Consider the following 26,603-nt stretch of genomic DNA (forward strand, 5'->3'; position numbering starts at 1 on the left):
GCTGCGGACGGCTCCGGCTCTGGAGGAGTTAGCGCGCGCGATGGGACGTGGGCAAGCGCAGAGGATCGATGCGTCGGAAGAGGACGTGCGAGGGGTGATTTTGAACTACGTCGAGGTTCGTGAGGTCTTGGACGCGCTCGGTGGGGAGGGGTCGGACGCGAAGGCGTTACGGAGGGCCAAGCGGAGGTGCGACGACGCGCTGAAGGTGATCGTCGATAGATTGAAGGAGCGCGCGCGGACGAGCGCGTTGGGGGATGACGCCGCGTCGGGGGACAATGAGACGACGACGTCATCGTCGAAGCGGGATCTGATCGAGCTCGGGGTGTCCGACGAGATGTGTTTGGAGCTCTTAGCCGTCCTTCGCGTGTCCCAGGTCGAGCTCAGGGATGATTTTCTCAAATCTCGGAAACAACGATTAGCGAGCAAACTCGAGAGCGCGAAGACGTTGATGACGAATGAAGTTGCGAATCCAAAGGCGTTCATGAGCGAGCTGAATCAGCTCTTCCTGGGAGAGTTCACCGCGGCGCTGGACGCGTTTGAAAAGATGTTCGCCGAGGCGGACGACTCGCGCCGAGCGCTGGTGAAGTTTACAAAGGAGGCGTTCGTGGACTATTTCGTGTTAGTGCGCGAGGCGTACGCCCCAGACGCGGACGTTGCGGGTTTGATGAATCCGAAGCAGTTGATGTCCGCCATGGGGACGATGGCGGCAGATCTCGCGAGCGTTCACAGAGCCGTCCCCGAAGCGGCGCTCGGCGACCGCGCAATGGAGACAGTCGAACGCATCGTTCGCAGCCGTGTTGGCGTCGCGTTCGCGTCTCTAGAGAGAGACTTGGTGCGCGAGGTCAACGCGACGTACGAAGCCGCCAAATCGGCGTCCGCAGAGGCAGCGAATCGTCAGCCGAGCGTCGACGCGTCGAGCGAGACGTCGTTCGGTAAAAAATTGCTCTTGCAGCGCTTCATCGCTCTCTCGGACACCCTTCTCACGAGCGTGCACTCGCTTCTGCACGACGTTGAATCCCTCATGGACGAGCGCCCGATTCTAATATCGAGCTGGCGCGAGGAGTTTGCGTACATGGTGCGCGGGCACTTTGCGAGCTTGATTCACGCGCTCGTCGCTCTTCTCATCGTGGGTTGTCCCATATCGCCGGATCCTGCTCCGAATCCCACGCCTTTACGAACGCCTCTGGCCGTCGCCATCGCGACAGCGACGACGATGGTGTCAAAAACGCCACCGCCACCGAGTTTCTCGCTCGTATGCGCGCGGATGTGTGCGTTCTTAAACACCTCGGCGATGAAGCATATCGCTGAGGCGTTGGGGAAAATGTTCCCCGCCGCGATGGTGACCGGGGGAGATTTCAACCTAGATGATACGCACCTGATGTGCGAATCCGCTTCCAACGCCTTGTTGACATGGTACGTCGAGCAGAGCGCTCACCGTGTCGGATTCATGATTCGCAAGTCACTCACCGCGGCGGATTGGAGCAAGGTGCGCGAACCTCGCGAGGTACGTCCGCTCGCTGATTTCATCTCAAATTTCTTGTCCAGCGTTGAGAGTGAGTGCGAACAAGTTCTGGATGTGGGTGAGATCGACCGCGATGGCGTCGCTAGTTCCAACGCTGACGCGATCGAGGGCGCGTTTGCTCCCGTGACGTCGACGCAGTCGTCGGTGATGTGCGCCGTGATCAAACGCGCGCTGAAAACATACATCGAGTGCGTCCGATGTCAAACGTTCCCCACGAAGTTTGCTTACCAGCAGCTCGCCGTGGACGTGCGCTTCCTCGCCGAACACGTCTTGCTCAGATTCACGCCGAGCGGCCAATTCGCCTTGGACGCGCGCGAGACGCGCGCCGTCAAAACTTTACTCGATGAGCTTCGCGCCGCCGCCGCCCAGAGATCCTTCGATCCTTCACCCATGGATACCGCCGTGATGGATCGAATCATCGCCGGGAGCGCGTCGTCCTAGCCGTCGTCCCTACGACCCCATCGCCTCGCGTTGTAACCGCCGCGCCGCGCTTTCCGCACTTTCCGCCGCGCGCGTCATGCCGTGCGTCGCTCGCCCCCCCTCGCGCCGCGCGCCCCCCTTCCGAAGCGGACGTCTTCTCCACCGTCGCGCACCCGCGCCTCGCGCGCGACGATCGCTCGCGTCGCGGGCGCACGACCCCGAGGATGATTGGCTCGAGCGCATGACGGCCGCGGCGTCGCGCGCGCGCGAGCGCGCCACCACCGACGACGACGACGACGCCGACGACGGCACGTCCGAGCCCGAGCACGGCGATTTGACCGAGTCCGCGGCGAACGCGATGCTCGGCGTCGACCCCGATCGCGGGTCGGTACCGAGCGGACCGCCGGCGGTGCTCCTCTTTGGATTTCCCGAACGCGCGACGGCGGAGACGCGCGTTTTACTCGACGAGCTCGGTGGCTACGACGTCCCGGTGATCCCGCTCGGGTCCGAACACGCGTGGAGAACGCTCAGGGCGTGCGCGATGGAGCCAGAGCCGGATTGGACGCGGCCGAGGGTGGACGACGGGCTCGCGGGCGGCGGCGGCGGCCCGTCGCGGACGCTCGCGTTCAGCGGATTGGATCTGGGAGAGATCGCGTTGATCGTGAGCGCGATCGAGGCCCGGGGAGGGGCGAACGTGCCCGTGGTCATCGCGAGCGAGGATAACCTGGATAAACCGCTCGGCGAGGCGCTCGCGGGGGCGCTGACGCGGGCGCGCGAGGCGCGACGACGACGACGACGAGACGTCGGGAAAGACGACGCCGGGGCGCGCGCGCGCGACGCCGCGTCTTCTTCTTCGGTGGAAACCGTCGTGGACGGCGCCACATCGACGCCCGCGCCGTCGCCGACGCCGTCGTCGTCGGAGTCCGCGTCGCCCGTCGCCTCGCCGAGCGCGTCTCGCCCGAGCGTCGTCTCCGAGTCCCAGCTTCGCGAGATCGCTCGCGCGCGCGGCGTGGACTACGACGCACTCCTCGCCGACGCTCGATCGAAGGGCGTGGTCTCTCCCGATTGACGACGCGAACGAGCGAACGCGTCGACGCCGCACAACGAGACGCGCGTCTCTGGACGGAGGGATTCCGCGCGCGCCGTCGAGCGCACGTGGGCGCCCGTCGGCGTCGCCCAAGTCACCACGCACGTGATGTCCACCGCGACGTCGATCTCCCCCGCGCGGTTCGAGGACGAGGTGAAGGATGCGGCGAAGAAGCCGCGAAAACCGTACGTGCGCGCGAACGCGCCGACGACGTGGACGGCGAACGAACACGAGCGATTCGTCGAGGCGATTCGTCTCCATCAGCGCGATTGGCGCGCCGTCACCGCGCACGTGCGGACGAAGACCCCGACGCAGATTCGCTCGCACGCGCAAAAGTATTTCGCCAAACTCCGACGGGACGCCTCGGGCGAGGCGCCGCCGAGGACGCGCGGACGTCGAGTGGACCTGTCGCGCTTGGCGGTGAAACTACACGCGGACGCGCGCGGACGCACCGAGGCGATGCGCGTGCGCGTCGAACGAACGAGCGACGGGTCGTTCGTCGATCGCGCGCGCGGGGCGTACCGACGCGCGGCGCGCGATCGAGCCGAGACGCCGAATCTCTCCGCGGTGTACGGCTTTCTCGCCGCCTTCTTCGACGTCGATCCGACGACGTGCGACGACGATAATCGTCGACGAGCGCACGCCGAGGCGAGCGCGCGACTGGACGCGTTGCGCGCGCGCGACCGCGGCGCCGCGCTCGATGTTTTGGCCAACCTGCGACGGATTCGAGAATCCTCGGCGTCGCGGAGCGCCACGGACGCCATGGTGGCTGTGAATCTCCACGCCGCCGTCGCCGCGGTCGACGCCGAGCGCGCGTGCGAGGATGAGGAAGGTAGTTCGGGCGCCATTCTTTCGGGCGACGACGCGGACGTCGCGGACGTCGCGGCGAACGCGCGTCTCCGCGACGATCCCACCGCCAAGGACGTGCACGCGCGTTCACCGTGAGACGAAAATGTGCGTTAGGACGATGTGCATGCGAACCATACGCATCGATGCGAAAGATGTGCTTCACACGCGATTCAACAATTGCGTTCTCGACGCCCCGCGACGCCGCGACCGCACATTCGCGCGCGTCGCGATCGACGCCACGCATGCGACGCGCGCGCGCGATCGACCACGCGAGACGCGCGCTCGGCGCGCTCGTGAACGCGCACGAGCGACGCGCGGTGCGCTCGCGTCACGTCTTCGCGGTGCGTCGTCGATGGGCGATCGATGAATGATTGATGAGTGATGCATCGCGATTGACGATCGATCATCGCGACGATCGCCTCGACCGATGCACGGGACGCGGATGCGACGACGCGGATCCGACGACGCGGATGATTGACGCGCCGAGACGATGCCGCGCGCGCGCAGGGGACGAACGGCGCGACGACACGATGGATGGATGTCGTCGCGAATCGCGCGATCGCGAATCGCGCGATCGCGTCGGGCGGGCGAACGCGTTCGCGCGAGGCGCGATGGACGTCCACGACGACGGAAACGCTCGTGTGCGTGCCGTCGATGGGTGATTCGATCACGGAGGGAACGGTGAGCGCGGTGATGAAATCGGTGGGGGACGACGTCGCGACGGATGAAGTCGTGGCGCAAATCGAGACGGACAAGGTGACGGTGGACGTGCGGGCGCCGAGCGCGGGGAACGTCGCGAGGGTGGACGCGAAGACGGGTGATACCGTGCGCGTGGGGCAGGTGGTCATGGCGTTCGTCCCGGGTGCGGGAGGTAATGGGAAGAAGACGGCGAGGGGAGGGTCGGCGAAGACGGCGGCGAGCGCGCCGAGCGCCGAGCCGGTGGGCGTGGAAGTGCCTTCGATGGGCGACTCCATCACCGAGGGAAGCGTCGCCGCGTTGCTCGTCAAGGCGGGGCAACGGGTCGCCATGGATGAAATTATCGCGCAGATTGAAACGGATAAGGTGACGATCGACGTTCGCGCGTCGACGAGCGGGACGGTGACGGAGGTTTTGACCAAGGAGGGCGAGACGGTGTCCGTCGGTCAAAAGGTGGCGACGCTCGCGCCGGGGCCGGGACCGGAGGCGCGCGCCGAGACCAAGGCGGAGGTGAAGGCCGAAGCGCCCGCGGCGAAGGCGGCGAAGGGGCCCAAGGCTGTGGAGGCCCCGAAAGCGGCGGCGACGCCCGCACCCGCGCCCAAGGCGGCGGGATCGCGATCCGAGACGCGGGTGCCGATGTCGCGTCTGCGCCTGCGCGTCGCCGAGCGCTTGAAGAGCTCTCAAAACACGTACGCTATGCTCACGACGTTCAACGAGATCGACATGACGAACGTGATGAACATGCGCGCCGAATACAAGGACTCGTTCTTAGAGAAGCACGGTGTCAAGTTGGGTTTCATGAGCACGTTTGTCTCCGCCGCGGCCAAGGCGCTTCAGGAGGAGCCATCCGTGAACGCCGTCATCGACGGCGACGAAATCGTGTACAGAAACTACGTTGATATATCGGTCGCCGTGAGCGCGCCGAGAGGACTCGTGGTGCCGGTGCTGAGGAACTGCGAGAGCATGACTTTTGCCGACGTCGAGGCCTCAATCGCAACGTACGGCAAAAAGGCAAAGGACGGCACGCTCTCCATTGACGAAATGGCGGGCGGTACCTTTACCATCTCCAACGGCGGCGTGTTCGGATCCCTCACCGGGACGCCAATCATCAACCCTCCACAAAGTGCGATTCTCGGCATGCACTCCATCGTGTGGAGACCGGTGTGCGTCGGTCCCGAGCGAACCATCGCGGCGCGACCGATGATGAACGTTGCGCTGACGTACGACCACCGCCTCGTCGACGGCCGCGAAGCCGTGACATTTTTGAAGTCCATCAAGGAGTCGGTGGAAGACCCTCGTAGAATGCTGCTCAAACTTTAGGAGCGTGTCGCGCGTGTCACAATAAATCAAAGCAAAGTGAATCGTCGGTTACAATTGGTACAACAAAAGAATTCCTAAGCCTCGAAGAGTCTGCCCACGACGTTTCCAGTCAACGCGAAAGCCATGACAGAGGGCGCGGCGACTTCGAAGAGATTAATTTCCGGATCCAAGCTCGTCGCGAAACCTACCAAAACGCACAGCGACACCACGAGAGAGGCGTAGATACCGTCGATGCTCACCGAGTGCTTCCGGAAGAGTTGCATGATTTCCTTCAAGAGTTCATCCAAATCGACGCGCCGCTTGTAAATGTCACCCTTGATCGACACGAGATGGGCCATGTCGCGACGAAGAGCCACGACGTTCGTGCAAGTCTGCTTTGTATCCCACGTTAACGCCACGTCCGCCGCTTTTTCGCCCTCGCCGCGAAGAAGAAAACACAGAAACCCGATGAACTTGTTCCGCACCGTTTGCGGGAGTTCGTCGGCTATTCCGAAATCAATCAACTCTAGTTTCGTGACGCCTTGCGCGTCGACAGAAGGCTTTTCCCGCGCGTTCGACGGATCATGCACGCTGTACAGAATATTACCCGGGTGTAAGTCTTGATGTATGAAGTTATCCCGCAGTAGCATGAGCATGTAGGTGTGAACACCCAGAGAGCAAAGCTCTGAATTTCGGGACGTTTTTCGTTTGATGGCGTTCCCCAAGCCGTCGCCCTGCATGAATGTCTCTACGAGCACAGCCTCGGTGGCGAGCCCCGGGACAGGACGAGGCGCGACGACTTGCACCTCTCGCTTCATGTTGTGCGTGAACTTCAGTAGGTGATCGGCTTCGTTTCGCAAATCAGTCTGCGACGTCATCGTGTGACTGAATTGTCCCAGCGTGTTCTTCAGGTGCATCCCCTTGAGCGCGGTCAGGGAATCGGCAAAGCCGGCGACGGCTCGTAATATTTGGAAATCTAAGAAGATGCGTTTCGCCACGTTCGGATGTCGAACTTTCACAGCGACGTCCATCGTACCGTCCTGGTTCAGAGTGAGCCTTCGAGGTTTTGCGAGCTCCGAGCACACGGCGGCCACTTCCCTGCGCAGGCGCGCCTTGTACACCTGCGCCACCGATCCGGACGCCATTGGAGTCTTCGAGAACTGCACAAATATCAATCTCGGATCACATCCGAGCTCTCGAGATAGGATTCGATACGTTTGTCTGTACGAATGCTTTGGCGCGTCATCGTGAAGCTGCTCGAATTGTTCGCACAAATCCTTCGGGAAAACGTCCTCACGAGTGCTCGCCCACTGCGCCCACTTGATGAACGCGGCACCGCACAGAGCTATTGCCGTGTGAAGCGTCGACCAAGCGCGCTTTCGCATCACCGCGCTCAGCGGACCCGGACTCGCCTTACTAAGCATCAACAGCGGAATGGCCACCGTGAGCACCGGGAGCCAGGTGATGAAGAGATAGGTCGCTCGAAGCATCAGTGCGGCGGACAGTCCGTCGGTGGCCCAAGACGCCGACGACAGTTGTGTATCTCGCCAGATGTTCGTCTCACCGCCCTCGGAGTCGCCGACGAGCTCTTCACGTTCCGGACGCGCGACGACGTCGGCTCCTGCGCGCAGATGAACAATTTCTCGACTGCGCGACCCCTCATCGCGGGTAGAACCTCCACGAACGTTGTCGTTCACCGCGATGTTCATTAGATCTGGACGTCGTATGCCGTCAAAGCTGTCGCGCATCGACGCTCGCACCAGGTCGAGGACGTCCACCGGATGAAGTTTTCCCTCAGCCTCGATTGCGCGCTTTGAGCCGAGCGCCGTGAGCCTTCGCGCGCGTTTCGCCGCACGCCAACTCGCCGGCAAACTCATCGAAAACGACCCCTCGCGCGCGTTTCCATCCTCAACGAGATTCAATCCCCCCATGCGCATGGCTAAACCCTCGATGAGCACGAGTAATCCCGCGAGCGGCGCGTCGTCAATGGTGCGAACCGGATCGCTCGGAATGTGCTTCGCCAATCGCAGCGCCGCCCATCGATACCGCGTGTGCCAGAGACCTATGCGCTCATCGCTCGTCATCACCCCCCTCGTCCCGTGCATCGCTCTCGCTAATCCAGCGCGCAGGGGCGGTTGTTTGAACAACAACTTGACGCTCAGGAGTGCCGTGGCAGCAGTCGTCCACGCGTGCGCCGTCGGAACTAAAAACCGCGTCGTCGTCGCGAACGCCCGCGTTACCAGCGCCGCACGCGTCATCACTACCACACCGTTCTTATCCATCACCCCCAAACTCCGCGGCTCGCTCTCCGATCGTCGAAGCGTCTCCCGCGCGAGCGCGAGCGCTGCGCCCGCCGTCGCCACCCTCCGCGTCGTCTCCGGAAACGCAATCTGCAGACACATCGTTGCCACGATCGCCCGCGCATCCGGAGATACCAACCAATCACCCACAGTGTCTATTATGCAATCTAACCCGCCAGGAGCGTCGCTCGCTCGTCGTTTGCGCCCACGCGTCGCCCGCGCGTCGCCGAACGTTCCCGCGGCGACCTCGAAAAATACATCTGGACGTCCCCGAATGCGTCGAAAAGTAAATGTCAGCGGGAATATTACCCCAGACGCACACACGGAGCGATCCTCGGCCTCGCGCTCGCCGTATGCGCGACGAGACGACGACACATCGCTCGCCGGTGAGAAGTCACACGAAATCCTCGAAATCGCCTCCGCGAGCGCGCCACGCGCGTCTGCACCCGTCCGCATCGATCTGAACCGATACGCTTAATCGCGTGCTCCGCGTCTCTCACGACGACCCGAGCGCGGGCGTGCGCTCGCGCGCGACGTCAGAGCGCGACGCGAAGTGATGTCGAAAGAGGTCCCGGCGCTTCCGTCGGCGACCAATGTCGACGCCGCGACGCCGCGATTGACGCTCGGCGAGGACGCAAAGATTACGTTCGATCACTTGGGTCCGATCGTCGGTGCGTCGGAGACGAGCGTGAGATGTTGGACGCGGACTGACGAAGAACGCTTTCGGCGCGCGCAGTGAGCGAGGACGGGACGTTGTCTCGAATTGGGAATTGGGAGAGCCTGAGCGAGCGCGAGCGCGAGGTGGCAAAACGGAGGATTGCGAAGCGGAATAATGAGCGGTTGGCGGTGTTGCGGGCGAAGGAGTCGGGTGGCGGGTCGTGAATGGCGCGCGGTTGATGCTCCCCGCAGACTTTGTCTTCTTTGTCTCGGATAATTCATCGTCGCATATCAAGAGGTCGTTCGTCGGTGGTTCACGAGAAGTGAAGGTGTTCTGGGTCAAGCGAGCGCGTGCGCTGGACGTAGTTGGCGTCGGCGGCGGAGAAGGAGAAGCGTCTGGTGCTGCGCGGCGGCGAGCCGGGCGAACGGCGGAGAGCTCGGACTCTGGTTTCCTCGCTCGGGATGTCGTCGTCGACGTATCGCGCGTAGCCGTTTGAGGGCGCACGTTTGTGCGTGGCCATCGTGCGCTTAGCGCAGGAGAACGTGATCCACGCGATAAGCGCCAAGACGCTGATGAAAGCCGTCGCCAACGCAGCGGACACCATCGCTAGACGTCCTTCACTGACCGGCGTTGCGGACGTCGTGGGCGTCGGCGACGTGCCCGTGGTGACACTATTGACTGTCTCGCGTGTCATCGCGCTCACCGCGGCCGCCTCGAAGGATCCGGCGACGCTGACGCATCCGCTATCGCGAACCTTTTCAATCGTCCGCGCGAGCGCCGACGCGAGCTCTCGTGCCCGCGTCGGCTCGCGTCCGCGGTGACATCCCATCATGGATGTATCTATCGTCTCGAGACCTCTGACGAGGTCGAGCAAGGCGTGGGCGTTGAGATTGATGATGGTCGACGCTGAAGCGTTCGACTGTGAGCACCACTGGTCGATGTGGGAGATTTCTTCCAATTCGAGCGACAAAGAATGGCTTCCATCGCGCGTGTGAAAGTCCAAAAACTCCAGACCGACTCTCGATAATCCGCACTCCAGGGAGAGTTCGCTCATGATGACGTCGAACGTTCTCGAGACGAAGTATCGTCCGTTCTCAATTTTCGTGGCCGCTCCGCACGAATCGGCGCTTCGCAAAACGTCCCGCGCGGCGTTGATGAGAAATGCCATTGCACGGGATCCAGTTCTTTTCATCTCTGACCCTGAGTTCACGCTCGTCGTCAGGAAATCTAGCGCGTTGTAATGCGCTTGAATGAGATCGAACGCGTTCTTGCTCACCGGCGCCGACCAAAATTTTCCAACGACGCGACACACATCGTACGCCGTGAATATCCGCTCGATCCACGCGTCGACCGTAGTGTTCGCGAACGCGTTTTCGATATACGCCAAATTCGCGACGCGAAGCTCCTCGCGTACCTCCGCGCGCATTGTCGTCGCCAAAGCTCGTGCGTCACCCGCGCGCGCCGCTGGCGATGACAACCTCGGCTCGCTCTCGAAACAAATCCCACTCGTGAGCACCCTGTACGCCTCATCAAACGTCTCCCGTAATAACACAACCGCGTCGCGCTCGTTCGCTCGCTCTCGCGCGTGTTGACGAACAACGCGCGCGAGGTACTCGACGTGTGCCCGCATTCGGCGACTCGCCTCACTCGCCGAGGCCATCCTCGCACTCGACATCGCCGCCGCATCTCGCGTCCCGTCACACACCTCTGTACTGACCACGTACGCCTCCACCGCGTCCGATGATGCGTTAACGTACGTCATTCGATCGATGAACGCACCGATTCCGCGCGACAGGCACTCCGTCTCGAAATCGTGCACCGCGTCAAGCGCGTCCCTCGGAACGAACTCGTCGCCCATCGCTCGCATCGCCGTTGACCATTGACGTCCAACCTCTGGAATTGTGTCGTCGATGAGCGACCGTCCGCGCGCGCCGATTGCGAGTGCGAGGGCGACGCACGAAGTGAACGCGCGCGCGCGAGAAGACACGAACAGTCGCAACGATGCGCGCGTCGGACGTACGTCTCGCATAGAGGTTCGTTCGCGCCTTGATTCGTGTATCTGTGTCGTGTGGAACGTTACGGATGAAATCGAGTCCAAGTCAAAGCGCGCTCGACGCGATGGGGCGCCTCGGTGTGCGGACGCGCGCGCGCGGCGAATCGAGACGAGACGACGCTTCGATGACTCCGCGTTCAACGTGCGATTTTCATGATGATGATGATGACAAATATGTGGCCGACGTACGTCACGCGACTTTAAATACGGTTCGCTCAGATATCGGTCGGCGTGGCGTTCGGATTTACTTCTTCGCGAGGCATGCGCGGAATCCGGCTTCGAGCGCCGGTCGATCAAGGTTGCGACCGATGAATACCATGCGGTTGATCCTCGGCTCGTTTTCGGCCCACGTCGACGCGGCGGGACCGAAATTGATCTGTTCATGCACACCCTGGAACACGAATTTTGCGTCACCCTGTCCTTCGAAGCACAAGACGCCCTTCGATCGGTACATGTTGAGCGCGTTTTCCTGAAGCAGATTCATCATGAACTCGTTCACGGCTTGGAAATCGAGCTCGCCCTCGACCGCGATCCCGACCGAGCTCACGCCCGTCAAGTCGTGCTTATTCTCCTTATTCTCATCCATAAAGCTCGGATCAGTCTCCAGAGTCTTCTCCAACGAGAACGAGTTCACCCCCAACACGACGTTGAGGTCGACGACGGAGTTTTGCGTCCGCAACACCTCTGCGCTCGCGTTCACGCTTCTTAAAGTCTTCTCCAACGTCTCCAACTCCTCCTCGCTCACGAGATCGATCTTATTCAACAAAATTCGATCCGCGAACGCCACCTGCTGCACCGCTTCGTTCACTGCCCCATCTGGCTTCTCCTCCTCCATGTGCAGCGCCACGTGTTTCGCGTCCGCCAGGCACAGAATACTATCGATCCTGTAGTTCTCAGCGATCTCTGGGTTGATGAAGAACGTGAACGCCACCGGCGCGGGATCGGCCAACCCAGTGGTCTCGATGATCACAGCGTCAAACTTCTTCCCTCGATCCCTCAAAGTCAACAATGCGCGCACCAAGTCGCCTCTGACGGTGCAGCACACGCACCCATTATCCATCGAGATCACGTCCTCCTTCTCCTTGATGTTTTCACTCACTAGCGCGTCATCGATCGAGACGGCACCGAACTCGTTCTCGATCACCGCGATCTTCAACCCGTGATCACCGCGCAAGATGTGATTCACGAGCGTCGTCTTGCCGGCGCCGAGGAAGCCGGTGACGATCGTCACGGGCGTCTTTTGCGTCTCGTCTGACATCTCGCACGGGCTCTGTGTGGTATCGATCGACGGGTGCAACGACGAGGCGTTTTCCGTGCGGGTTTCACGCGACGACGCGCGCGCGTCGACGAATGCGGGGCGCTCTGCGCTGGATTTTCGATGAGATTCTTTTTTCGTCGTCACCCCTTTCAACCATGTTTCGATTTCGAAAGGTGGTCGCCTTTCGAGGTGAAAACATCGAATGGTGCTTTGTACATTGTGACGATGCACGTGACGCGACGTTTTTGCGTCGAGCTCGCAGTCATGCGCGCGGGGCTCTCGGCGCTCGCGCGACGCGCGCGTGCGCCGTACGCGTCGAATGCGATACGCACGACGAACAGGCGAAGCGTCGTCGCGAACGGCGCGAAAAAACGGGAGAAATCGACCGCGAACGAGGTGATTCCGGGCGGCGCGAAATTTCATTTACTCGTCTCTCGCGACGATTGCGTCGACGATACCTCGCCCAGGCTCGATGCGTACGTCGCGAGCAGCGTCGTGGATGCCTCGGCGTCGCGCGCGCGCGTCGCGCGGGCGATCAAGGCGAGCATGGTGAAAGTGAATGGAAAGACGGAGCGAAAGCCCGCGCGCGGCGTAAAACCGGGCGACATCGTTGAGGGCGAGCTCGAGGGCGAGCGCCGGAGCGAGGCGATTCCCGAGCCCTCGATAGAGTTAGATATCGTTTATGAGGACGAGAGCGTGCTGGTGGTGTGTAAACCGGCCGGAATGGTGACGCATCCGAGCGCGGGGCACGCGCGCGGGACGCTGGTGAACGCGGTGTTGGGACACTGCGACTTGCCAGAGTTGGTCGTTCCCACGGGACGGGTGTCGAACAGAATGAACGAAGACGGTGATTTTGACGACGACGACGGACCGTCGACGTCAGAGTCGGATTCGGACGCGGAATCTGCGTCGGATTCGGACGACGACGCGGGTTCGATTCGGCCGGGCATTGTGCACAGGTTGGACCGCGGAACGAGTGGGGTCATGGTCGTCGCGAAAGACGCTTCGGCGCACAATTCTTTGTGCAATCAGTTCGCATCCAGGACCGTTCGTCGAAGGTACGTCGCCATCCTAAGCGGGGTACCGAAGACGAGCAAAGGACGCATTGAAGCGCCAGTCGGACGCGACCCCAAGGACAGGCTTCGCATGGCCGTCACTCCAGGGAGCGGGCGATACGCGGCGAGTAATTACGAGGTCATCGCCACTCTGGCGAGTGGTAACGCCTCTCTCGTCGAGTGGCGGCTCGAGACCGGACGCACGCACCAGATCCGCGTGCACGCCAAACACATCGGCCACCCGATACTTGGCGACGAGGTCTACGGCGGTGGCGGCGGCGCCGCGGTTGATGCCCTCGCGCGCCGCGGCGTGTTCGACCTAAAGGCTGCGAAAGCGCTCTTATCGAGAATTGACCGACCGATGCTCCACGCGCGAACGCTCGGATTCACCCATCCGCGCACGGGAGAAGCCATGGATTTCAGCCGCGACCCACCCGAGGACTTTGACGCGTTCGCATCCGCGCTCGCCGAGCGATGACGTCGCTTCTTCCGCTTCTTCGATCGTCCCCGCGCGTCGCGCGATGTCCATGTATTATTTACTAAACAGTTGTAACTTTAATAGTACGATAGCGCTCACACGTCGTCATCCGGGTATTTAACCCCCTCCGCACCGGCAATCGCGCCGGCCCAGCAGCCTCCTTGTTGGATTGATCCAACATTCTGCAATACACCTCACATCACGACGCGCGCGCACCGGCGCGTTTGCCACCGATCGCACGATGGTCGTTACACCGATCACTGTCCCTCGTGCGACGCTGAAAGCGACGAGCTCGACGTCGACGAGCGGAAGAAGAGAAATCGTCGACGCGAGCAAACGCGACGCTTTCTCTCTCGCGCGCGCGGCCGCGACGCCGAAACGACGTGATATCGTCGTGAGCGCGTCCGTCGACGAACCCTGGAGACGCCCGAGCGAGAGCGGGACGGAGAAGACGAGCGGGATGACGAACGGCGCGAGCGGGACGACGAAGAAGACGAAGTCGTCGAGCGGGAGTGGCGCCAAAGGGTTGTCTGCGACGAACGGGAAGAAGAAATCGGCCCTGGAGACGGCTCTAAAGAATATTTTCGACGACAACATCGCCGAGAGCGAGGAGGCGGAGCGCATGCGGTGGTGGCGACTGTCTCACTCGCTGTGGCGGGCGTTTTTGGTTTTATTTGTCACACCATTCGTTGCGGCGCAGAGTGTGAAGAGCGTGATCGTGAACCCGTGGCTCGGGGCGCACTGGGGACGGATGAATGCATCGCTCACGTCTCAGCAGCGAGAAAACGTAGCGAACGGGATACAGAGGTTTGAACAGCGCGTGTACTACGATAGGATCATCGCCGGTCACAAGCACGTGCACACAGAGACGACGACTCGGGAGATGTTAGTCGAAGAGGCCCGCAGGCTCGAGGATATCGAGCGTCATAAGTCCTACGTCGCGACCGGAAACGTCATCGGCTCTCTGATTTTCATCACGATGACAGTCACGATCGTGACCTTACAAAAGTCCAACATCGCTCGGTTGCTCGGCGAAATCAGCGACGAATTTATTTCCTTAGACGCCGCTACGCAGGCGTTTATTCTGATGCTCGGCGCGGACATGCTGGTCGGTTATCACTCCTCGGACGGTTGGCAAGCCATATTGGCCACGATTATCACCCACTACGGGATCGATTTCCACAAGTGCGAGATGGCGGTGCGCATCTTTGTCGCCGTCGTGCCCGTCACGCTCGACATCGGGTTCAAGTATTGGGTCTTCAACAAGCTCCGAAAAATCTCCCCATCGACGCAAATTATTTTAGGTGAGATCGAGCGACACTAGCGCGTCGAATTTGATCGCAATCACGCGCGTATACATTCATTTAAAGATATTTATTCCTTCGCGCTCGGCGCAGTCCAAGAATCCGTGTCCCCACTGCGCGACGCGCATCATGCCGGACCATCCCCCGACGCCCCCCCGGGTCGTTCGTCGTACATCCGCCGGGTACTACGAATCGATATCGTACGATTTAGGCGTGAACGCCGTACTCAGGAGACGAATCAACCGAGATTCAGTAAATTCTCAGCCGCGCGCGCCACCCGCACGCCGCGTCGCCTCACACGCCGCGTCGCGTTTAGAATCCCGCGTGCGCTTCGCCGCTAGGGCCTCGAGGTACGCGTTGACCGTCGTGATCGGTGTGATCACAGGGGCGTGCGCGTGGGGAGTGAGCGCGGCGACGATGCAAATCGTGACGATGCAGAGCGCATTGGTGTCGCGATACTATGGCGACGACGCCAGGGCGACGACGACAGTGTTTTTCGTCACCTCGGCGACTCTGGGTTTGGTAGGAGGATGGATGGCGATATTCTACGCACCCGCAGCGAGCGGTGGGGGGGTGACGCAGGTGATGGCGACGCTGAACGGAGCGCGTGTGCCCGGGTTGTTGAGCGGACGGACGCTCGCGGCGAAGATTGTCGGGGTCATCGCCGGGGTCGGGAGCGCTCTGGCGATCGGACCAGAAGGGCCTATGGTGCACATCGGAGCGGGTATCGCGAGCGTGTGCGCGCTGTATTGGCCGAGGAAGTTTTTGTGCGAGGACAAAGAGGAGGCGGAGGCGAGTAGAGCGGATGCGCTGAGACGGAGATACAACGAGACTGCGTCGAGTTCGAGCGAGGATGGGTACACTGACGATGATTATAGTGACGAACGCTCGGAGAGCGGGGCGTGGGCGTCTTCGGAGAGCGATGACGAAGAGATTCTGGACGGCGACGGCGCCATGGACGGTTTGCTCGCGGAATCTAGGCGTCGCCGCGCGCGTCGCCGCGCGGCGACGCGGCGCCAACGATGGCCGAGATTTGGAGAATCGCAAAAACTAGACGCTGTGCTCTTAGACTTGGCGGCGCCGTCGACGCACAGAGACTTCGTCTCCGCCGGCGCTGCTGCCGGTTTAGCGGCCGCGTTCGGCGCCCCCATTGGAGGCGTTCTGTTTTCGTTCGAGGAAGCGAGCACGTATTGGAGTCAGCGCACGATGTGGAGGTGCTTAATTTGCGCCGCAATCGCGTCTTTCGTGCTCGCCTTACTCGATTTGAGAGGGAATCCCGGGATGGTGTTCATTACCGGAGACTCTCTGCGGCCGACGACGCCGCGTGATTATTTTCATCAGCTACCATTCTTTGTCATCGTCGCCGCCCTGGCTGGTCTCACCGGGGTAACGTTCAACAAGATTCAGGCGTGGACGTCTAGATTTCGTCCGGCGCCCAAGCACAAGATTGCGAGATTGTTTGAGTGCGTCGCCGTTGTGTTGGCGACGGTCGGAATCCGATTCGCCGCGTCTGCCTTTGCGGGACAGTGTATGGCGCCTCCCGACGCGTGGGTCGAAGACGGGTTCGGCGTACGATTTAATTGTCCCGAGGGGGAAATCAACGACATCGCGACGGTGTTTTTCGTCTACCCCGGGCGCGCAATCGGCTGGATGTTTGGCATGGCTGAGCACGTGTGGGGCGAGGCGTACGGATTCACCGCGCAAGGCTTGGGCATCGCCGCGGTATGTTACCTCGTGATGATGGCGCTCGCGTTCGGAATTGCCGTTCCGGGCGGATTATTCATGCCCAGCCTCTTCCTCGGCGCGTGCACGGGCGCGTGCTCGGGGCTGATGCTCAAAGCGGCGTTGCCCGAGTCGTGGGACATTCAACCGGGCATATATGCCCTCATTGGGGCCACTTCGGCGCTCGGTGGCGTCTTCCGCTCATCCGTCTCCTTAGTGGTTATCATGGTCGAGAGCACGAACGGGCAAGCCTTCGTGTTCGCCATTATCGTCGCCGTCATCGTGAGCAACCTTGTCGGGAATTATTTTGCCCACGGGATTTATCATGCCGAGTTATCCAGGAGCAAAACTGTGGCGTATCTTCCGAGAGATCCCTCAAGTTCGCTGGACGGGAAGACGGCCGCGGATGTTATGGCGACCCCTGCTGCATTCTTACCCGAGATTGCGTTCAGAGACGCGGTGAAATCTCTCCTGGAGCACACGACTCATAACGGATTTCCCGTTGTCGACGACAGGGGTAAACTCTCTGGGTTAATCTTACGCTCGCAACTCGAAGTTCTTCTCGCAGCGAGCCCGAGAGACGCCGCTCCTAGCGCAAGCGAGACGACGCAATCGCGCTTGGATTTAGAGATGCGCACGGCGCACATCCAGCGAGTCACCAAGGGAGCGACACCCGGCGTTGCTGCCGGTTTGCTCGACGAGACGCTTGACGACATTGAGGTCGAGCGTATCATGCGAACGAACTCCACGCCGCGCCGCCCCGCTGATGCCGACGCCGACCATGCCGGGGGCGATTTCGCGTCGCCCCTTGTCGACATCCGGACGTACATGAATCCCGCGCCGCTTGCTGTGCCGCTCGATTACCCGGCGGACCGCGCGCACGGCGTCTTCCTCTCCCTCGCCCTACGCCATCTCCCAGTCATCGACGACGAGCACATCGTTCGGGGTATCATCACACGAAAGGACCTCATCGACGCTCGACCGCACTGAGACGGACCCAGCGCCCGCATCGTCGTTCACCAAGCCGCCCGTGGAGAAGAACAATCTCCGCGCGACGTTCGCAGATACCGTTACCATTTGTTACTTTAACATGTGTACCGGTACGGTCGCCTTGGATCAATCTCCGTAACTCGTTGTTTTTTGATAGATTGAAATTTACGAGTCATGACAACATTGCGAGTTTTGCGACGAATGACGTAGTGACGGTGGCATTCGACGCAGCAACTCTAACCGCCGCCGCTGCCCCGCACACCCTCGCGCGTCGCCCCGCTCGTCTCGCTCATCCCGATCGTCCCGATCGATGCCGATGGAGGACACACCGAGCATCGCGCGTTCGGGCGAGCGAGACGATCGATCGAACGCACCGTCAACGTCTGAATGGGATCGACAGGTTCGTGACGGCACCGACTCGACCAAAAAGCGCAAAACATCAACCACGAGCGACGCTCGCGACGAAAAGCGACGACACCGCGGTCGTAAGCGGCCACCACCCCTGGGAAAGTGTTATCGATATGGGAACTACGATAGGTACTACGGATATCGCGTCGGGACGACGATGGAGGACGCGCGCTTGGCAGCGCTTCGGGACGAGTGGTTCCGGGCGCGGGACGCGTGCGACGTCGGATGCAACGACGGGTTGTTTTCGTTGTCGTTAGCGAGCGCGATGAGGCCAAAAACGTTGACGTGCGTGGATATCGACGGGGATTTGATCGAGCGGGCGAAGCGGAGGTTGGACGGTTTACGCGCGGCGAGTACAGCGGGCGAAGCCGAAGAAGACGACCCGTTCGCGGGCGTCAAGTTCATCGAGGCCAACGCGGTGACGCACGATTTCGGTCGCGAACGCTTCGACGTCATCTTAGCGCTGAGTCTTACAAAGTGGATTCACTTAAACTTCGGCGACGACGGCGTGCGAGCGGTGTTCGCACGATGTCGAGACGCACTTCGTCCCGGTGGTTCGCTCGTGCTCGAGCCGCAACCGTGGAAATCGTACAAGAGTACGCTCCGGAAGAAATACCGCGGCGTGGACGTCTTACCCAATGAGTGCAAGGAGCGCTACGCCGCGATCGCGTTCAAGCCCGACGCTTTCGAGTCCTACCTCTTGAGTCCCGAGGGCGGTTTCATTTCGTGCGAGCGGCTTCGCGCCTTCGGCGACGCCGCGCGCGGATTCGATCGCGATCTCTTACGATTCATCAAAAAGGCTTGAAACAACACTCGATATCATCGCGCTCGCGCGTAAATCCTCAAAGTTCGCCCGCTCGAATCGACGCGTCGCCTTCCGACCGTCCTTCGACGACGCGCCGGTCCGCAAACCCCGGCGCGCCGCCGCCGCTCGCGCGCGCGTCATGTCCGCCATGTCCCAATCCGAGTACGACGCCCTCATCTACCCCGGCTTTCTCCGTCGTAATGTCGCGAGGTGGAACGACGACGGGAGCGCCTTGCCGCTCTCCCGAGCGCGCGGACCGAAGGGGGAGACGTTCGTCTTGCAGCTGAGATCGGGAGAGATCGATCAAGACGTCAGCGCGATCGAATCCGAGGTACGAACGACCCGCTCACGGCTGAAAAGACGCGTCTTCATGACCCGCGTCGAACGCGCCGCTCGTGAGCGTCAACGGTGCCGTGAAGACGCCGAAATATTATGATTGATTCATGCTTTGAGACTAACGAAACGCGCGGCGCTCGAGAGCAGCTCGGACTCGCGTTGAAAGGGTTAAAGGGCGGACGGAAGCGCGCGTCCGCGGGCGCGAACGAATGACGCCGTGAACCCGTGGATTGGTGTTGATTATATTTAGTGACGTGTACAGTAAGACAGCTCGGTGTGTATCGCTATTCCATTACCCGACGTCGACGGAGACGCGTCGCGGAGCTGTCAGAGGCTGCAGTTCGCGACGCGTGAGACCTAAATCGCGACGAATGATCCCACTCGCCCCTCGTCCCCGCGCGCGTGACGTCGAGGAAACGTCGTCCAGCGCGACGACGGTAGACGATCGCGAGATTCGCTCGAGCATCGCCAACCATCGACGTGATCACCGCGCGCGTTCAAACAGAAGTCAACTGGACCCAGCGCTCAGACCGACGTTTTTCGAGCTCATCGCCGCCGAACGTCTCGTTCCGAGCCTCAAGGGCGCGCTCGCGTACACCCTGGGCACGTTGGCGAACGCGGGGGCGCCGACGTTGGCGCACTCCGCGATGAATCGCGGAGAGGAGGTGTTCGCGCTCTTGACGCTGTGCGCAGAGCTCCGCGCGTTCGCGAGCGGCGACGGATCTCTTGCGGAGAGCGTGTACGGATTACAGCGCGTGCCGAGAACGCTGACGAAGGATCGATTACGGAGCGATGGACGGTACAGGATCGATCGGGTGCAGCGATTGGGGAGCGCTTTGGCGTTGGCGCTCGGGCCGTGGGCGCGGGCCAAGGCGGCGGCGGCGCACGCGCGGTTGGCGCCGAGTGCGTACGCAAGCGGGGCCGGGAGACGACGACGGACATTCGAGGCGGATGGGGAGGCTGATTTTAGTGGAGACGAACGCGCGGTGGCGACGGCGGGTGATTCGGAGATGGTTGAGCGGGACGCCGGGATGTCGAGCGCGGCGCAGCGGGCGTTCGTCGCGGCGTATCCGTACGCAAACGCGTTGATCGAGGCGGCGACGTTCGTGACGTGGACGGGGTATCTCTTAGGGCAGTGGAACGTGAATGACCCGACGTTGTATTTATTGGATTGCTACGTCGCGCGAGCGCTGCCGAGCGAATTGGAGGCGAACGCGCGAGAGTTGGAGGCGACGCGCAGGCGAGCGCTCAGTCGAGCGCGCGCGGCTTCGAATCCCGCGACGCGCGCGGTGAGTGTCGGCGCGCTCCGGGTAAAGAATTTCGTGATGGATTACGCGCAAAGCGCTTTGATAGCGGCTGTGATCGGGTTCAAGCTCACGGAGTGGTGGTACGGCGCGGCGGAGGAACGCGTGTCGGGCGCGACGACGCTTCCAGTGCCGCCGCCGCCGCCGCGTCCACCCCCGCATCCCGAGGGCGTCGCCCTTCCCGATGATCCCGGGGCGTGTCCGCTGTGTAGGAAAATGCTCAGGAACCCTGCGTTGTTGACGTGCTCGGGGTACGTGTTCTGCTACGCGTGTATACACGCGCACGTCGTTCGACGCGGCGACTGCCCGGTCTCCCGACACCGCGCCATGAATGGGGTCGACGACATCAGACGTGTGTACGAGCACTGAGCGCGATGCAACGAAACATTCGTGTACATCCATTTGCGCCACATCCAATCGCGCGCGTCGCGTCGCTTCGCTTCGAACGATTAACCTCTCGCGCGCGCCTCTTGACTACAACGGCTACAAACGCGACGACCGCTAGTGCGTACAATTTCATCGCGAAAACATTCATCTCATCCCCTCACGACGTCACAAATCTCATGCTTCACTCATCTCTTCTTAGACAACTCGGCGTAGTACGCCTGTTGCGACTGTCGATGCCCCCAGTGATTCCACTTCCACGCCACGCCGGCGATCAACCCGAGCGTGAGCCCGACGGCGACCTCCTTGTTAAAGTACACGTGTTTCGCTGCGCGCGCGAACGTCGAGCGGTACAGGAGTCAGTCTTCACAGCCTTCATCGCGCGTTACGAGCGATTGCACCGCTCGGCGCGTCGTGAGAAGAGAAAGAATCAAGATCGTGACGTTAGGTCTAATTCGTTATCGTCCTCCGTCGCGTCCTTGATCAACGCGCGATGGCCGCGCGCGCGGGCGCAAAAGGACGATCTCGACGTGTTTTATCGTCACGTGAACGCACCGACGCCGTGATAGACGGTGTGACCCATCGTGTGCGCTGAAGTGTGCGGCGCCCGCGCGAGGACGCGCGGAGACGCGTCGAAATATCATTGCGTAATATACAAGGTTACTCTCCACGGCGACGTCGAGGAGACCGCGGCGCTAGAGCATACGTAACTTCTTAAGTTTCGCCCGCTCCTTGGCGCTCTTCTTCGCGATCGTCTTCGCGTTCGTGATCGTCTGTCGCTGTCCCATGCCCGTGGCGATTCGGTTGGCCTCCTTCTTGACCTTTAATTCCTCTCGTCGCTCGCGCTCCGCCTTGATTTTCAACCCGCGCGCCCTCTTTGCGTCCGCTTTCGCCTCGACGAACCGCTTCTTCGCCTCTCGCTCTCGCACGCGATCTTCCCACGACTTCCCGCTCGCCGGTTTCCCGAGCGCGCTCGCCCGGGACGCCGGCCGCTTCCACGACCGTCCAGATTTTTTCCCCGGAACGCTCTCGTGCGTCGATTTCGGCGCCTTGTACGATCGAAAATCGTCCTCGACGCCGTCGACGTCATCCATGCGTTCGTCCTCGTCGTCGTTCGCGTCTCGCTTTCTCTTGCCACCTCTCTGGGTCAAAGAGCACCCACGAAGGTCGACGCCGCTGGTGAACGTCTCGCGCGCCGGAACGTACGCCGACGCGGGCGCGGGATCGTGCGCGACGGCATCGACGTCCACGACGACGCGACGCGCGCGGGGCATCGTCCGCGGTGGCGCCGTGCGGTGGCGCGGGCGCGCGGTCGATGGCGGCGCAATGCATGCATTGTGTGGGCAAACAGTCTAGTATGAATAGTCGGCTAGTCAACGTTGAAGGCGACGGACACGCGCGAGGCGCGCGCGTCGGGAACGCGAACGTCGAACGAGGAAAGTTCTGATTTCGGGACGTCGATCGGGTGCGGGAAGGGAGCGACGGCGTGTAGGGCGGCGCCGGAGAAGACGACGACGTCGCCGCGCGCGGGCGCGTGGACAAAGTACGGCGTCGCGGAGGCGTCGCTTCGAGCGAGTAACGCGCTCGGGGCGCGGATACCCAGAGACCCGGCGTCAAGCGGGACCTCGAGCGTGCGCGAAAGATCTGGCACGGCGAGGTAGACGACGCCGGACCATCGATCGACGTCGTCGTGCGCGTGGAGTCGGTTGTAATCGCCCGGCGCGTTCACGTTGAGCCAACCGTACACGTCTCTGGGCGTGCACGTCTCGCGCTGCGTCTTCGCGCGCACGCGCGACCGAGCCTCGATCGCGATGTCGTTCACGATGGCCCACTTGATGTCGCCGTCAAATCGCTTCGACGTCTTCCCGTCGGCTTCGATGTCGCTCCGCCGCTTCGCGTTCCCGTCATCCGTCGCATCCTCCTCCTCGTCGTCGGACGAATCCAATAAATCGGCGTAGCTCTGATACCCCCCACGATTGCTCCTCTGCACGCTCACGTCCGAGCCGGGCCCTGGGATCGCCTCGCCCAGAGCCCGCGCCGCGTCCTCGACGCCGCGCCGGAACTTTCTCAACGCCAGCGGTACCAACGACCGCGCCATCGCTTCTCGAACGTCCTCGCGCACGCGAAACACGTGTATATAATCTCTGACGTCGGTGATGAGCGCTTGAGGCGACGCGTCGACGGCGTAGACATCGTGCGAGACGAAAAGCGAGTCCTCGAGCGGCGGCTGCACTCTTTGGTCGAGCGCTTCGAGCGGGATTTGACGCGCCGTTGACGCGTCCACGCGCACGAGGGACGACGCATCGCGCGCGTGAACCCCGTCTTCGGCGGCTATTAATTTCACGAGATCCATCGCGTCCGCGTGTGCTGTTCGCGTCGAACGGGCGCCGCGCGTTTGTTCGTTCGGTGAATATTTTGATTCGATGGTTGTGACATTCATTTCGGTGCGGCGAAGCTATCCCTGGAAACCGACGAGGCCGCGACCTTCGACGCTCGGGAGGTGGGCCTGTCCACCCTTCTTCCTCGCCTTTGTGACCTTGCCGACGAGGTGGCGGACCCGACGCTGCTCAGCGGTTTGGCCGCGCGCCTTGATCTCGCTCGGGTCGATCTCCAGGCGCGGTTGCTTCAGGTAGGTCGTGGTCGATCGCTCTGGAACCATGGCGTGATGGCGATATCCAGGTTCGCCGTATTTTGGCTCGTCCGCCGCGTCGTCGGCGTGCGCGACGTCCGCCTGCTGACTCACCGCGCTCGCCTTTGGCCTCTTCGGCTTGCGGTCGCCCGCGTCGTTTGCAACCTCTCTGCCGACGTGAATATCGCCATAGTGCGACGAGAGCTCGTACACCGGGCGGGACCACTTCTCCACAAGCTTCTTGCACGTCGCCCTATTCTTGGGCGTTTCCTCGGGAAGCGTGGACAGGAAGAGAATGATGCGGCCCAGTCCCGAACGCTTGAGCTCCTCCTTGCGGTCGTGTTGATCCGTCGACACGGGAAGCTGCTCGATGAGCTTGATCAGGCTCGTGCGAATGGTTAAATTCGGCAAGTTCCCGTCGGGGAGTAAATTCAACCACGCGTGCAGGACGTTCAGCAAACCGTGTCGCAGGAAAGCCTCGTGAAGCTCGACGTGTCGCAACTTGTTCTCAACCTCGGGCAAGAGCTTCAGCTTCTTCACCGCCGGTTTACCACCCGCGTACGCCCGCGCGTCCTCCTCGACCGCGATCTCCATCTTTGATAAAAAGTCCAACACCTCCATCCGCGCCACCTCTTCATCTTTTCGTCTGCGCTTCCCCTTCCCCCCGGGCGCGAAGAGCTTCTCCAGCTCGTCCTCGCTCTCCTCCGCCTCGCTCGCGTACCGTCCCACCCCCTCTTCATCGTCGCTCATCTTCGCCCAATCATCCTTCGCCGCGCCGTCGTCGTCGATGAACGCGTCGTCCTCCGCCGTCCTCGGCGCGACGTACTCCTCGTCGCCCATCCCGTCTCCATCCCGACCCCGCGCCCGTTCCCCATCGCCCCGATCGCGCGCCACGACGGCCCCCACCCCCGATCGTCCCGTCATCGTCCTCGCCCCGTCCTTCGTCGTCCGCCCCATTCGATCGTTCGCGTCGCCATCCCCCGTGGTCCCGCCGCCGTCATCCGCGTCGTCGTCGGAATCGGATCCGAACAAATTCCTCAACGCGGCGTCTCGCGCGTCCGCCGTCGCCGTGGCGTCGCTCGACATCGATCGCGACGCGACGCGATCGCTCGTCGACGGCGACGACGACGACGACGACGCGCACGATGGGGTCGTGTGATGCGGACCCTTTGTGTCATCGGCGAGTCACGACTCATGACTCCGGACCCTTTGTGTCATCGGCGAGTCACGACTCATGACTCCGGACCCTTTGTGTCGTCGGCGAGTCACGACTCACGACGCACCGTCGTACGCGCGGTGCGTCACGTGTCGTCCTCCACGGATGAGGTCGCGCGTGGCGTCGGGATCGATCGATTTCGGTCGTCGTCCTCGCGCGCCCGCGTTCGCGCGCGCGCGTCGCCTCGCGCGTCCACCGCGGGGGGGATCCCGAGCGCGACGGCGACGCGTCGTCGAGACGTCCGCGTTCGCGCGCGCGCGCGGGCCGTGTGTGGTCTGTGTGCGTGTATATGCGGACCCTTTTGTGGTCTGTGTGAGACACACGCGGACCCTTCTGTGGTCTGTGTGAGACACACGCGGACCCTTCTGTGGTCTGTGTGAGACACACGCGGCCATCGGTGGTCTTCCGCGTGACGCCAGAGCGTCGCTCGCGCATGGGCGCACGCGGGGCGACGCGCGTGATGTCGTCCGCGCATTGGGCGCACGCGGAGATTCGTCGATTGCGTCGATTGGACGCCGAGCGCGTCGCGGGGGCGTTTGGAGAGGTCGCGTTCGTCGGCTCGAGCGTCTTTCGCGAGTGGCGGGAGATGCGGGATTTCGAGCGGGATTGGCGGGCGTTGATGCGACGACGAGGCGTGCGCGTGATGAATCGCGCGTTCGGGGGGAGCGAGACGAGGGATTTGTTGACGTACGCGGATGATTTGACGCGCCGGGAGACGCGCGCGGTGGTGTATTATTGCGGCTCGAACGACGTCTCGAACGGGGCGCGCGCGAGGGAGGTGCGGGATAACTTTGTGGCGTTCGTGGAGTCGCGACGACGGGTCTCGGGGGGGAAGTTGGGCGTCGTGTACGTGTCCGTCATCGATTCGCCGCAAAAGCGCGCGTGGGGGTTGAGCGACGTCGTCCGGGACGTCAACGCGCTGTGTGAACAGTGGTGCGCGGAGAACGGACCGTCGTGTGCGTACGTGGACCTCTCGCGCGTGTTCGAGGATCCCGTCACGGGGGCGTTGGCGCCGCTTTTCAGAGAGGACGGTACGCATCTCGTGCCGAGCGCGTACGACGGCGTCATCGAGGCGATCGAACCCAAGCTCGACGACGTGCTTCGAGAGGTGTTAGAGAGCGGTGGCGACGGCGAGGGCGACGGCGAAGATGACGACGCGTTTCTTCCGCCGTCCATGCGACGGTGACGCGAGGCGTTTGACCGAACGAGTACATTATAGAGACTAGAGCGCGCGTTCGATCACTTCATCGACGACAGTGCGCGTAACGCAAACACGATTCTTTCCAAAACGCGCGCTAAAACGACTTTTACCACGTCCCCACGTTCTCCATGCTCTTCCACGGTTCGAGCGGCTCGAGCGGCGCGCCTTTTTGCAAAATCTCCACGCTGATCCCATCCGGCGATTTCACAAACATCATCTTCCCGTCTCGCGGCGGCCTCAAGATTTCGATCCCTTTACCTCGCAACTCCTCCGCTTTCGCGTAGATATCATCCACGGCGTACGCCAGGTGTCCCATCGAGCGGCTCGGCGGCGCGAACGTCTCCGTCGACCCGTCCTCTTCGGGCCAGTTATACGTGATCTCGACCTCGGGCGCCCCCGGGGAGGACGCCATGAAGACCAACGTAAATTTTCCACCCTGCGACTCCTTCCTCCGCGTCTCCATCAACCCGAGGGCGCTGAAAAAATCCATCGTGGCTTTCAGATTGGTGCTTCGAACCATTGTGTGCAAGAACACGACGTGTCCATCCTTGTCCAGCGAGTTATACGTGTCGCTCGGGAGGTACGCGCTGGGGTCTCGCTTCGCCGACATCGCGCGTCGCGTTCGGAGC

General features: G+C 62.0%; 20 protein-coding genes across 20 annotated transcripts in view; 12 read left to right on the forward strand and 8 right to left on the reverse strand.

Moving 5' to 3' along the window:
- The window catches only part of OT_ostta02g04810 (Glycoside hydrolase, catalytic domain), a gene marked incomplete at both ends in the record, with an annotated part of 3,348 nt that extends 1,385 nt beyond the window's left edge, over nucleotides 1-1,963 (forward strand). Inside the window, one exon of the mRNA XM_003079999.2 lies at nucleotides 1-1,963. This exon is cut by the window's left edge and continues 1,385 nt beyond it. Within this exon, the coding sequence (XP_003080047.2) occupies nucleotides 1-1,963 (1,963 nt within the window).
- Nucleotides 1,964-2,183: 220 nt separating this feature from the next.
- OT_ostta02g04815 (hypothetical protein) lies at nucleotides 2,184-2,991 on the forward strand (the record flags this gene model as incomplete). Its single annotated transcript, XM_003080000.2, has 1 exon — nucleotides 2,184-2,991. A coding segment is annotated over one exon (808 nt), but the record flags the coding sequence as incomplete, so codon positions are not given.
- A 146-nt stretch (nucleotides 2,992-3,137) lies between these two features.
- On the forward strand, nucleotides 3,138-3,974 carry OT_ostta02g04817 (Myb domain, plants; the record flags this gene model as incomplete). Its single annotated transcript, XM_003080001.2, has 1 exon — nucleotides 3,138-3,974. The coding sequence occupies one exon, from the start codon at nucleotides 3,138-3,140 to the stop codon at nucleotides 3,972-3,974; it is 837 nt and encodes a 278-aa protein (XP_003080049.2).
- A 146-nt stretch (nucleotides 3,975-4,120) lies between these two features.
- Nucleotides 4,121-5,894, forward strand: OT_ostta02g04820 (Chloramphenicol acetyltransferase-like domain; the record flags this gene model as incomplete). Its single annotated transcript, XM_022985180.1, has 2 exons — nucleotides 4,121-4,219; nucleotides 4,386-5,894. The coding sequence occupies 2 exons, from the start codon at nucleotides 4,121-4,123 to the stop codon at nucleotides 5,892-5,894; spliced, it is 1,608 nt and encodes a 535-aa protein (XP_022840860.1).
- Nucleotides 5,895-5,968: 74 nt separating this feature from the next.
- On the reverse strand, nucleotides 5,969-8,629 carry OT_ostta02g04830 (Protein kinase-like domain; the record flags this gene model as incomplete). The annotated part of the gene is made up of 1 exon (XM_022985181.1): nucleotides 5,969-8,629. The coding sequence occupies one exon, from the start codon at nucleotides 8,627-8,629 to the stop codon at nucleotides 5,969-5,971; it is 2,661 nt and encodes an 886-aa protein (XP_022840861.1).
- A 100-nt stretch (nucleotides 8,630-8,729) lies between these two features.
- Nucleotides 8,730-9,055, forward strand: OT_ostta02g04840 (unnamed product; the record flags this gene model as incomplete). The annotated part of the gene is made up of 2 exons (XM_022985182.1): nucleotides 8,730-8,844; nucleotides 8,910-9,055. 2 exons carry the CDS (start codon nucleotides 8,730-8,732, stop codon nucleotides 9,053-9,055), a joined length of 261 nt encoding a protein of 86 aa, XP_022840862.1.
- Nucleotides 9,056-9,144: 89 nt separating this feature from the next.
- On the reverse strand, nucleotides 9,145-10,689 carry OT_ostta02g04850 (unnamed product; the record flags this gene model as incomplete). Its single annotated transcript, XM_003080004.2, has 1 exon — nucleotides 9,145-10,689. One exon carries the CDS (start codon nucleotides 10,687-10,689, stop codon nucleotides 9,145-9,147), a length of 1,545 nt encoding a protein of 514 aa, XP_003080052.2.
- Nucleotides 10,690-11,128: 439 nt separating this feature from the next.
- OT_ostta02g04860 (Cobalamin (vitamin B12) biosynthesis CobW-like,C-terminal) lies at nucleotides 11,129-12,142 on the reverse strand (the record flags this gene model as incomplete). The annotated part of the gene is made up of 1 exon (XM_003080005.2): nucleotides 11,129-12,142. One exon carries the CDS (start codon nucleotides 12,140-12,142, stop codon nucleotides 11,129-11,131), a length of 1,014 nt encoding a protein of 337 aa, XP_003080053.2.
- A 225-nt stretch (nucleotides 12,143-12,367) lies between these two features.
- OT_ostta02g04870 (Pseudouridine synthase, RluC/RluD, conserved site) lies at nucleotides 12,368-13,675 on the forward strand (the record flags this gene model as incomplete). Its single annotated transcript, XM_003080006.2, has 1 exon — nucleotides 12,368-13,675. One exon carries the CDS (start codon nucleotides 12,368-12,370, stop codon nucleotides 13,673-13,675), a length of 1,308 nt encoding a protein of 435 aa, XP_003080054.2.
- A 241-nt stretch (nucleotides 13,676-13,916) lies between these two features.
- On the forward strand, nucleotides 13,917-14,999 carry OT_ostta02g04880 (Chloroplast envelope membrane protein, CemA; the record flags this gene model as incomplete). The annotated part of the gene is made up of 1 exon (XM_003080007.2): nucleotides 13,917-14,999. The coding sequence occupies one exon, from the start codon at nucleotides 13,917-13,919 to the stop codon at nucleotides 14,997-14,999; it is 1,083 nt and encodes a 360-aa protein (XP_003080055.2).
- Nucleotides 15,000-15,108: 109 nt separating this feature from the next.
- On the forward strand, nucleotides 15,109-17,691 carry OT_ostta02g04890 (Chloride channel, voltage gated; the record flags this gene model as incomplete). The annotated part of the gene is made up of 1 exon (XM_003080008.1): nucleotides 15,109-17,691. The coding sequence occupies one exon, from the start codon at nucleotides 15,109-15,111 to the stop codon at nucleotides 17,689-17,691; it is 2,583 nt and encodes an 860-aa protein (XP_003080056.1).
- A 316-nt stretch (nucleotides 17,692-18,007) lies between these two features.
- On the forward strand, nucleotides 18,008-18,904 carry OT_ostta02g04900 (Bicoid-interacting 3; the record flags this gene model as incomplete). The annotated part of the gene is made up of 1 exon (XM_003080009.2): nucleotides 18,008-18,904. One exon carries the CDS (start codon nucleotides 18,008-18,010, stop codon nucleotides 18,902-18,904), a length of 897 nt encoding a protein of 298 aa, XP_003080057.2.
- A 139-nt stretch (nucleotides 18,905-19,043) lies between these two features.
- OT_ostta02g04905 (hypothetical protein) lies at nucleotides 19,044-19,453 on the forward strand (the record flags this gene model as incomplete). Its single annotated transcript, XM_022985184.1, has 2 exons — nucleotides 19,044-19,235; nucleotides 19,388-19,453. 2 exons carry the CDS (start codon nucleotides 19,044-19,046, stop codon nucleotides 19,451-19,453), a joined length of 258 nt encoding a protein of 85 aa, XP_022840863.1.
- A 158-nt stretch (nucleotides 19,454-19,611) lies between these two features.
- Nucleotides 19,612-20,913, forward strand: OT_ostta02g04910 (Peroxisome assembly protein 12; the record flags this gene model as incomplete). The annotated part of the gene is made up of 1 exon (XM_022985185.1): nucleotides 19,612-20,913. One exon carries the CDS (start codon nucleotides 19,612-19,614, stop codon nucleotides 20,911-20,913), a length of 1,302 nt encoding a protein of 433 aa, XP_022840864.1.
- A 203-nt stretch (nucleotides 20,914-21,116) lies between these two features.
- On the reverse strand, nucleotides 21,117-21,511 carry OT_ostta02g04920 (Cytochrome c oxidase subunit Vc; the record flags this gene model as incomplete). Its single annotated transcript, XM_003080012.1, has 2 exons — nucleotides 21,117-21,256; nucleotides 21,484-21,511. The coding sequence occupies 2 exons, from the start codon at nucleotides 21,509-21,511 to the stop codon at nucleotides 21,117-21,119; spliced, it is 168 nt and encodes a 55-aa protein (XP_003080060.1).
- Nucleotides 21,512-21,623: 112 nt separating this feature from the next.
- Nucleotides 21,624-22,202, reverse strand: OT_ostta02g04930 (unnamed product; the record flags this gene model as incomplete). Its single annotated transcript, XM_003080013.1, has 1 exon — nucleotides 21,624-22,202. The coding sequence occupies one exon, from the start codon at nucleotides 22,200-22,202 to the stop codon at nucleotides 21,624-21,626; it is 579 nt and encodes a 192-aa protein (XP_003080061.1).
- A 95-nt stretch (nucleotides 22,203-22,297) lies between these two features.
- OT_ostta02g04940 (unnamed product) lies at nucleotides 22,298-23,281 on the reverse strand (the record flags this gene model as incomplete). The annotated part of the gene is made up of 1 exon (XM_003080014.2): nucleotides 22,298-23,281. The coding sequence occupies one exon, from the start codon at nucleotides 23,279-23,281 to the stop codon at nucleotides 22,298-22,300; it is 984 nt and encodes a 327-aa protein (XP_003080062.2).
- A 102-nt stretch (nucleotides 23,282-23,383) lies between these two features.
- On the reverse strand, nucleotides 23,384-24,643 carry OT_ostta02g04950 (Transcription factor IIS, N-terminal; the record flags this gene model as incomplete). The annotated part of the gene is made up of 1 exon (XM_022985186.1): nucleotides 23,384-24,643. The coding sequence occupies one exon, from the start codon at nucleotides 24,641-24,643 to the stop codon at nucleotides 23,384-23,386; it is 1,260 nt and encodes a 419-aa protein (XP_022840865.1).
- Nucleotides 24,644-25,233: 590 nt separating this feature from the next.
- OT_ostta02g04960 (SGNH hydrolase-type esterase domain) lies at nucleotides 25,234-25,959 on the forward strand (the record flags this gene model as incomplete). Its single annotated transcript, XM_003080015.1, has 1 exon — nucleotides 25,234-25,959. The coding sequence occupies one exon, from the start codon at nucleotides 25,234-25,236 to the stop codon at nucleotides 25,957-25,959; it is 726 nt and encodes a 241-aa protein (XP_003080063.1).
- A 121-nt stretch (nucleotides 25,960-26,080) lies between these two features.
- On the reverse strand, nucleotides 26,081-26,584 carry OT_ostta02g04970 (Glyoxalase-like domain; the record flags this gene model as incomplete). Its single annotated transcript, XM_003080016.1, has 1 exon — nucleotides 26,081-26,584. The coding sequence occupies one exon, from the start codon at nucleotides 26,582-26,584 to the stop codon at nucleotides 26,081-26,083; it is 504 nt and encodes a 167-aa protein (XP_003080064.1).
- Between the last annotated feature and the right edge of the window lie 19 nt (nucleotides 26,585-26,603).

The sequence above is a fragment of the Ostreococcus tauri genome (assembly GCF_000214015.3).
Source record: "Ostreococcus tauri WGS project CAID00000000 data, contig chromosome 02, whole genome shotgun sequence".
Classification (NCBI taxonomy): Eukaryota; Viridiplantae; Chlorophyta; class Mamiellophyceae; order Mamiellales; family Bathycoccaceae; genus Ostreococcus; species Ostreococcus tauri.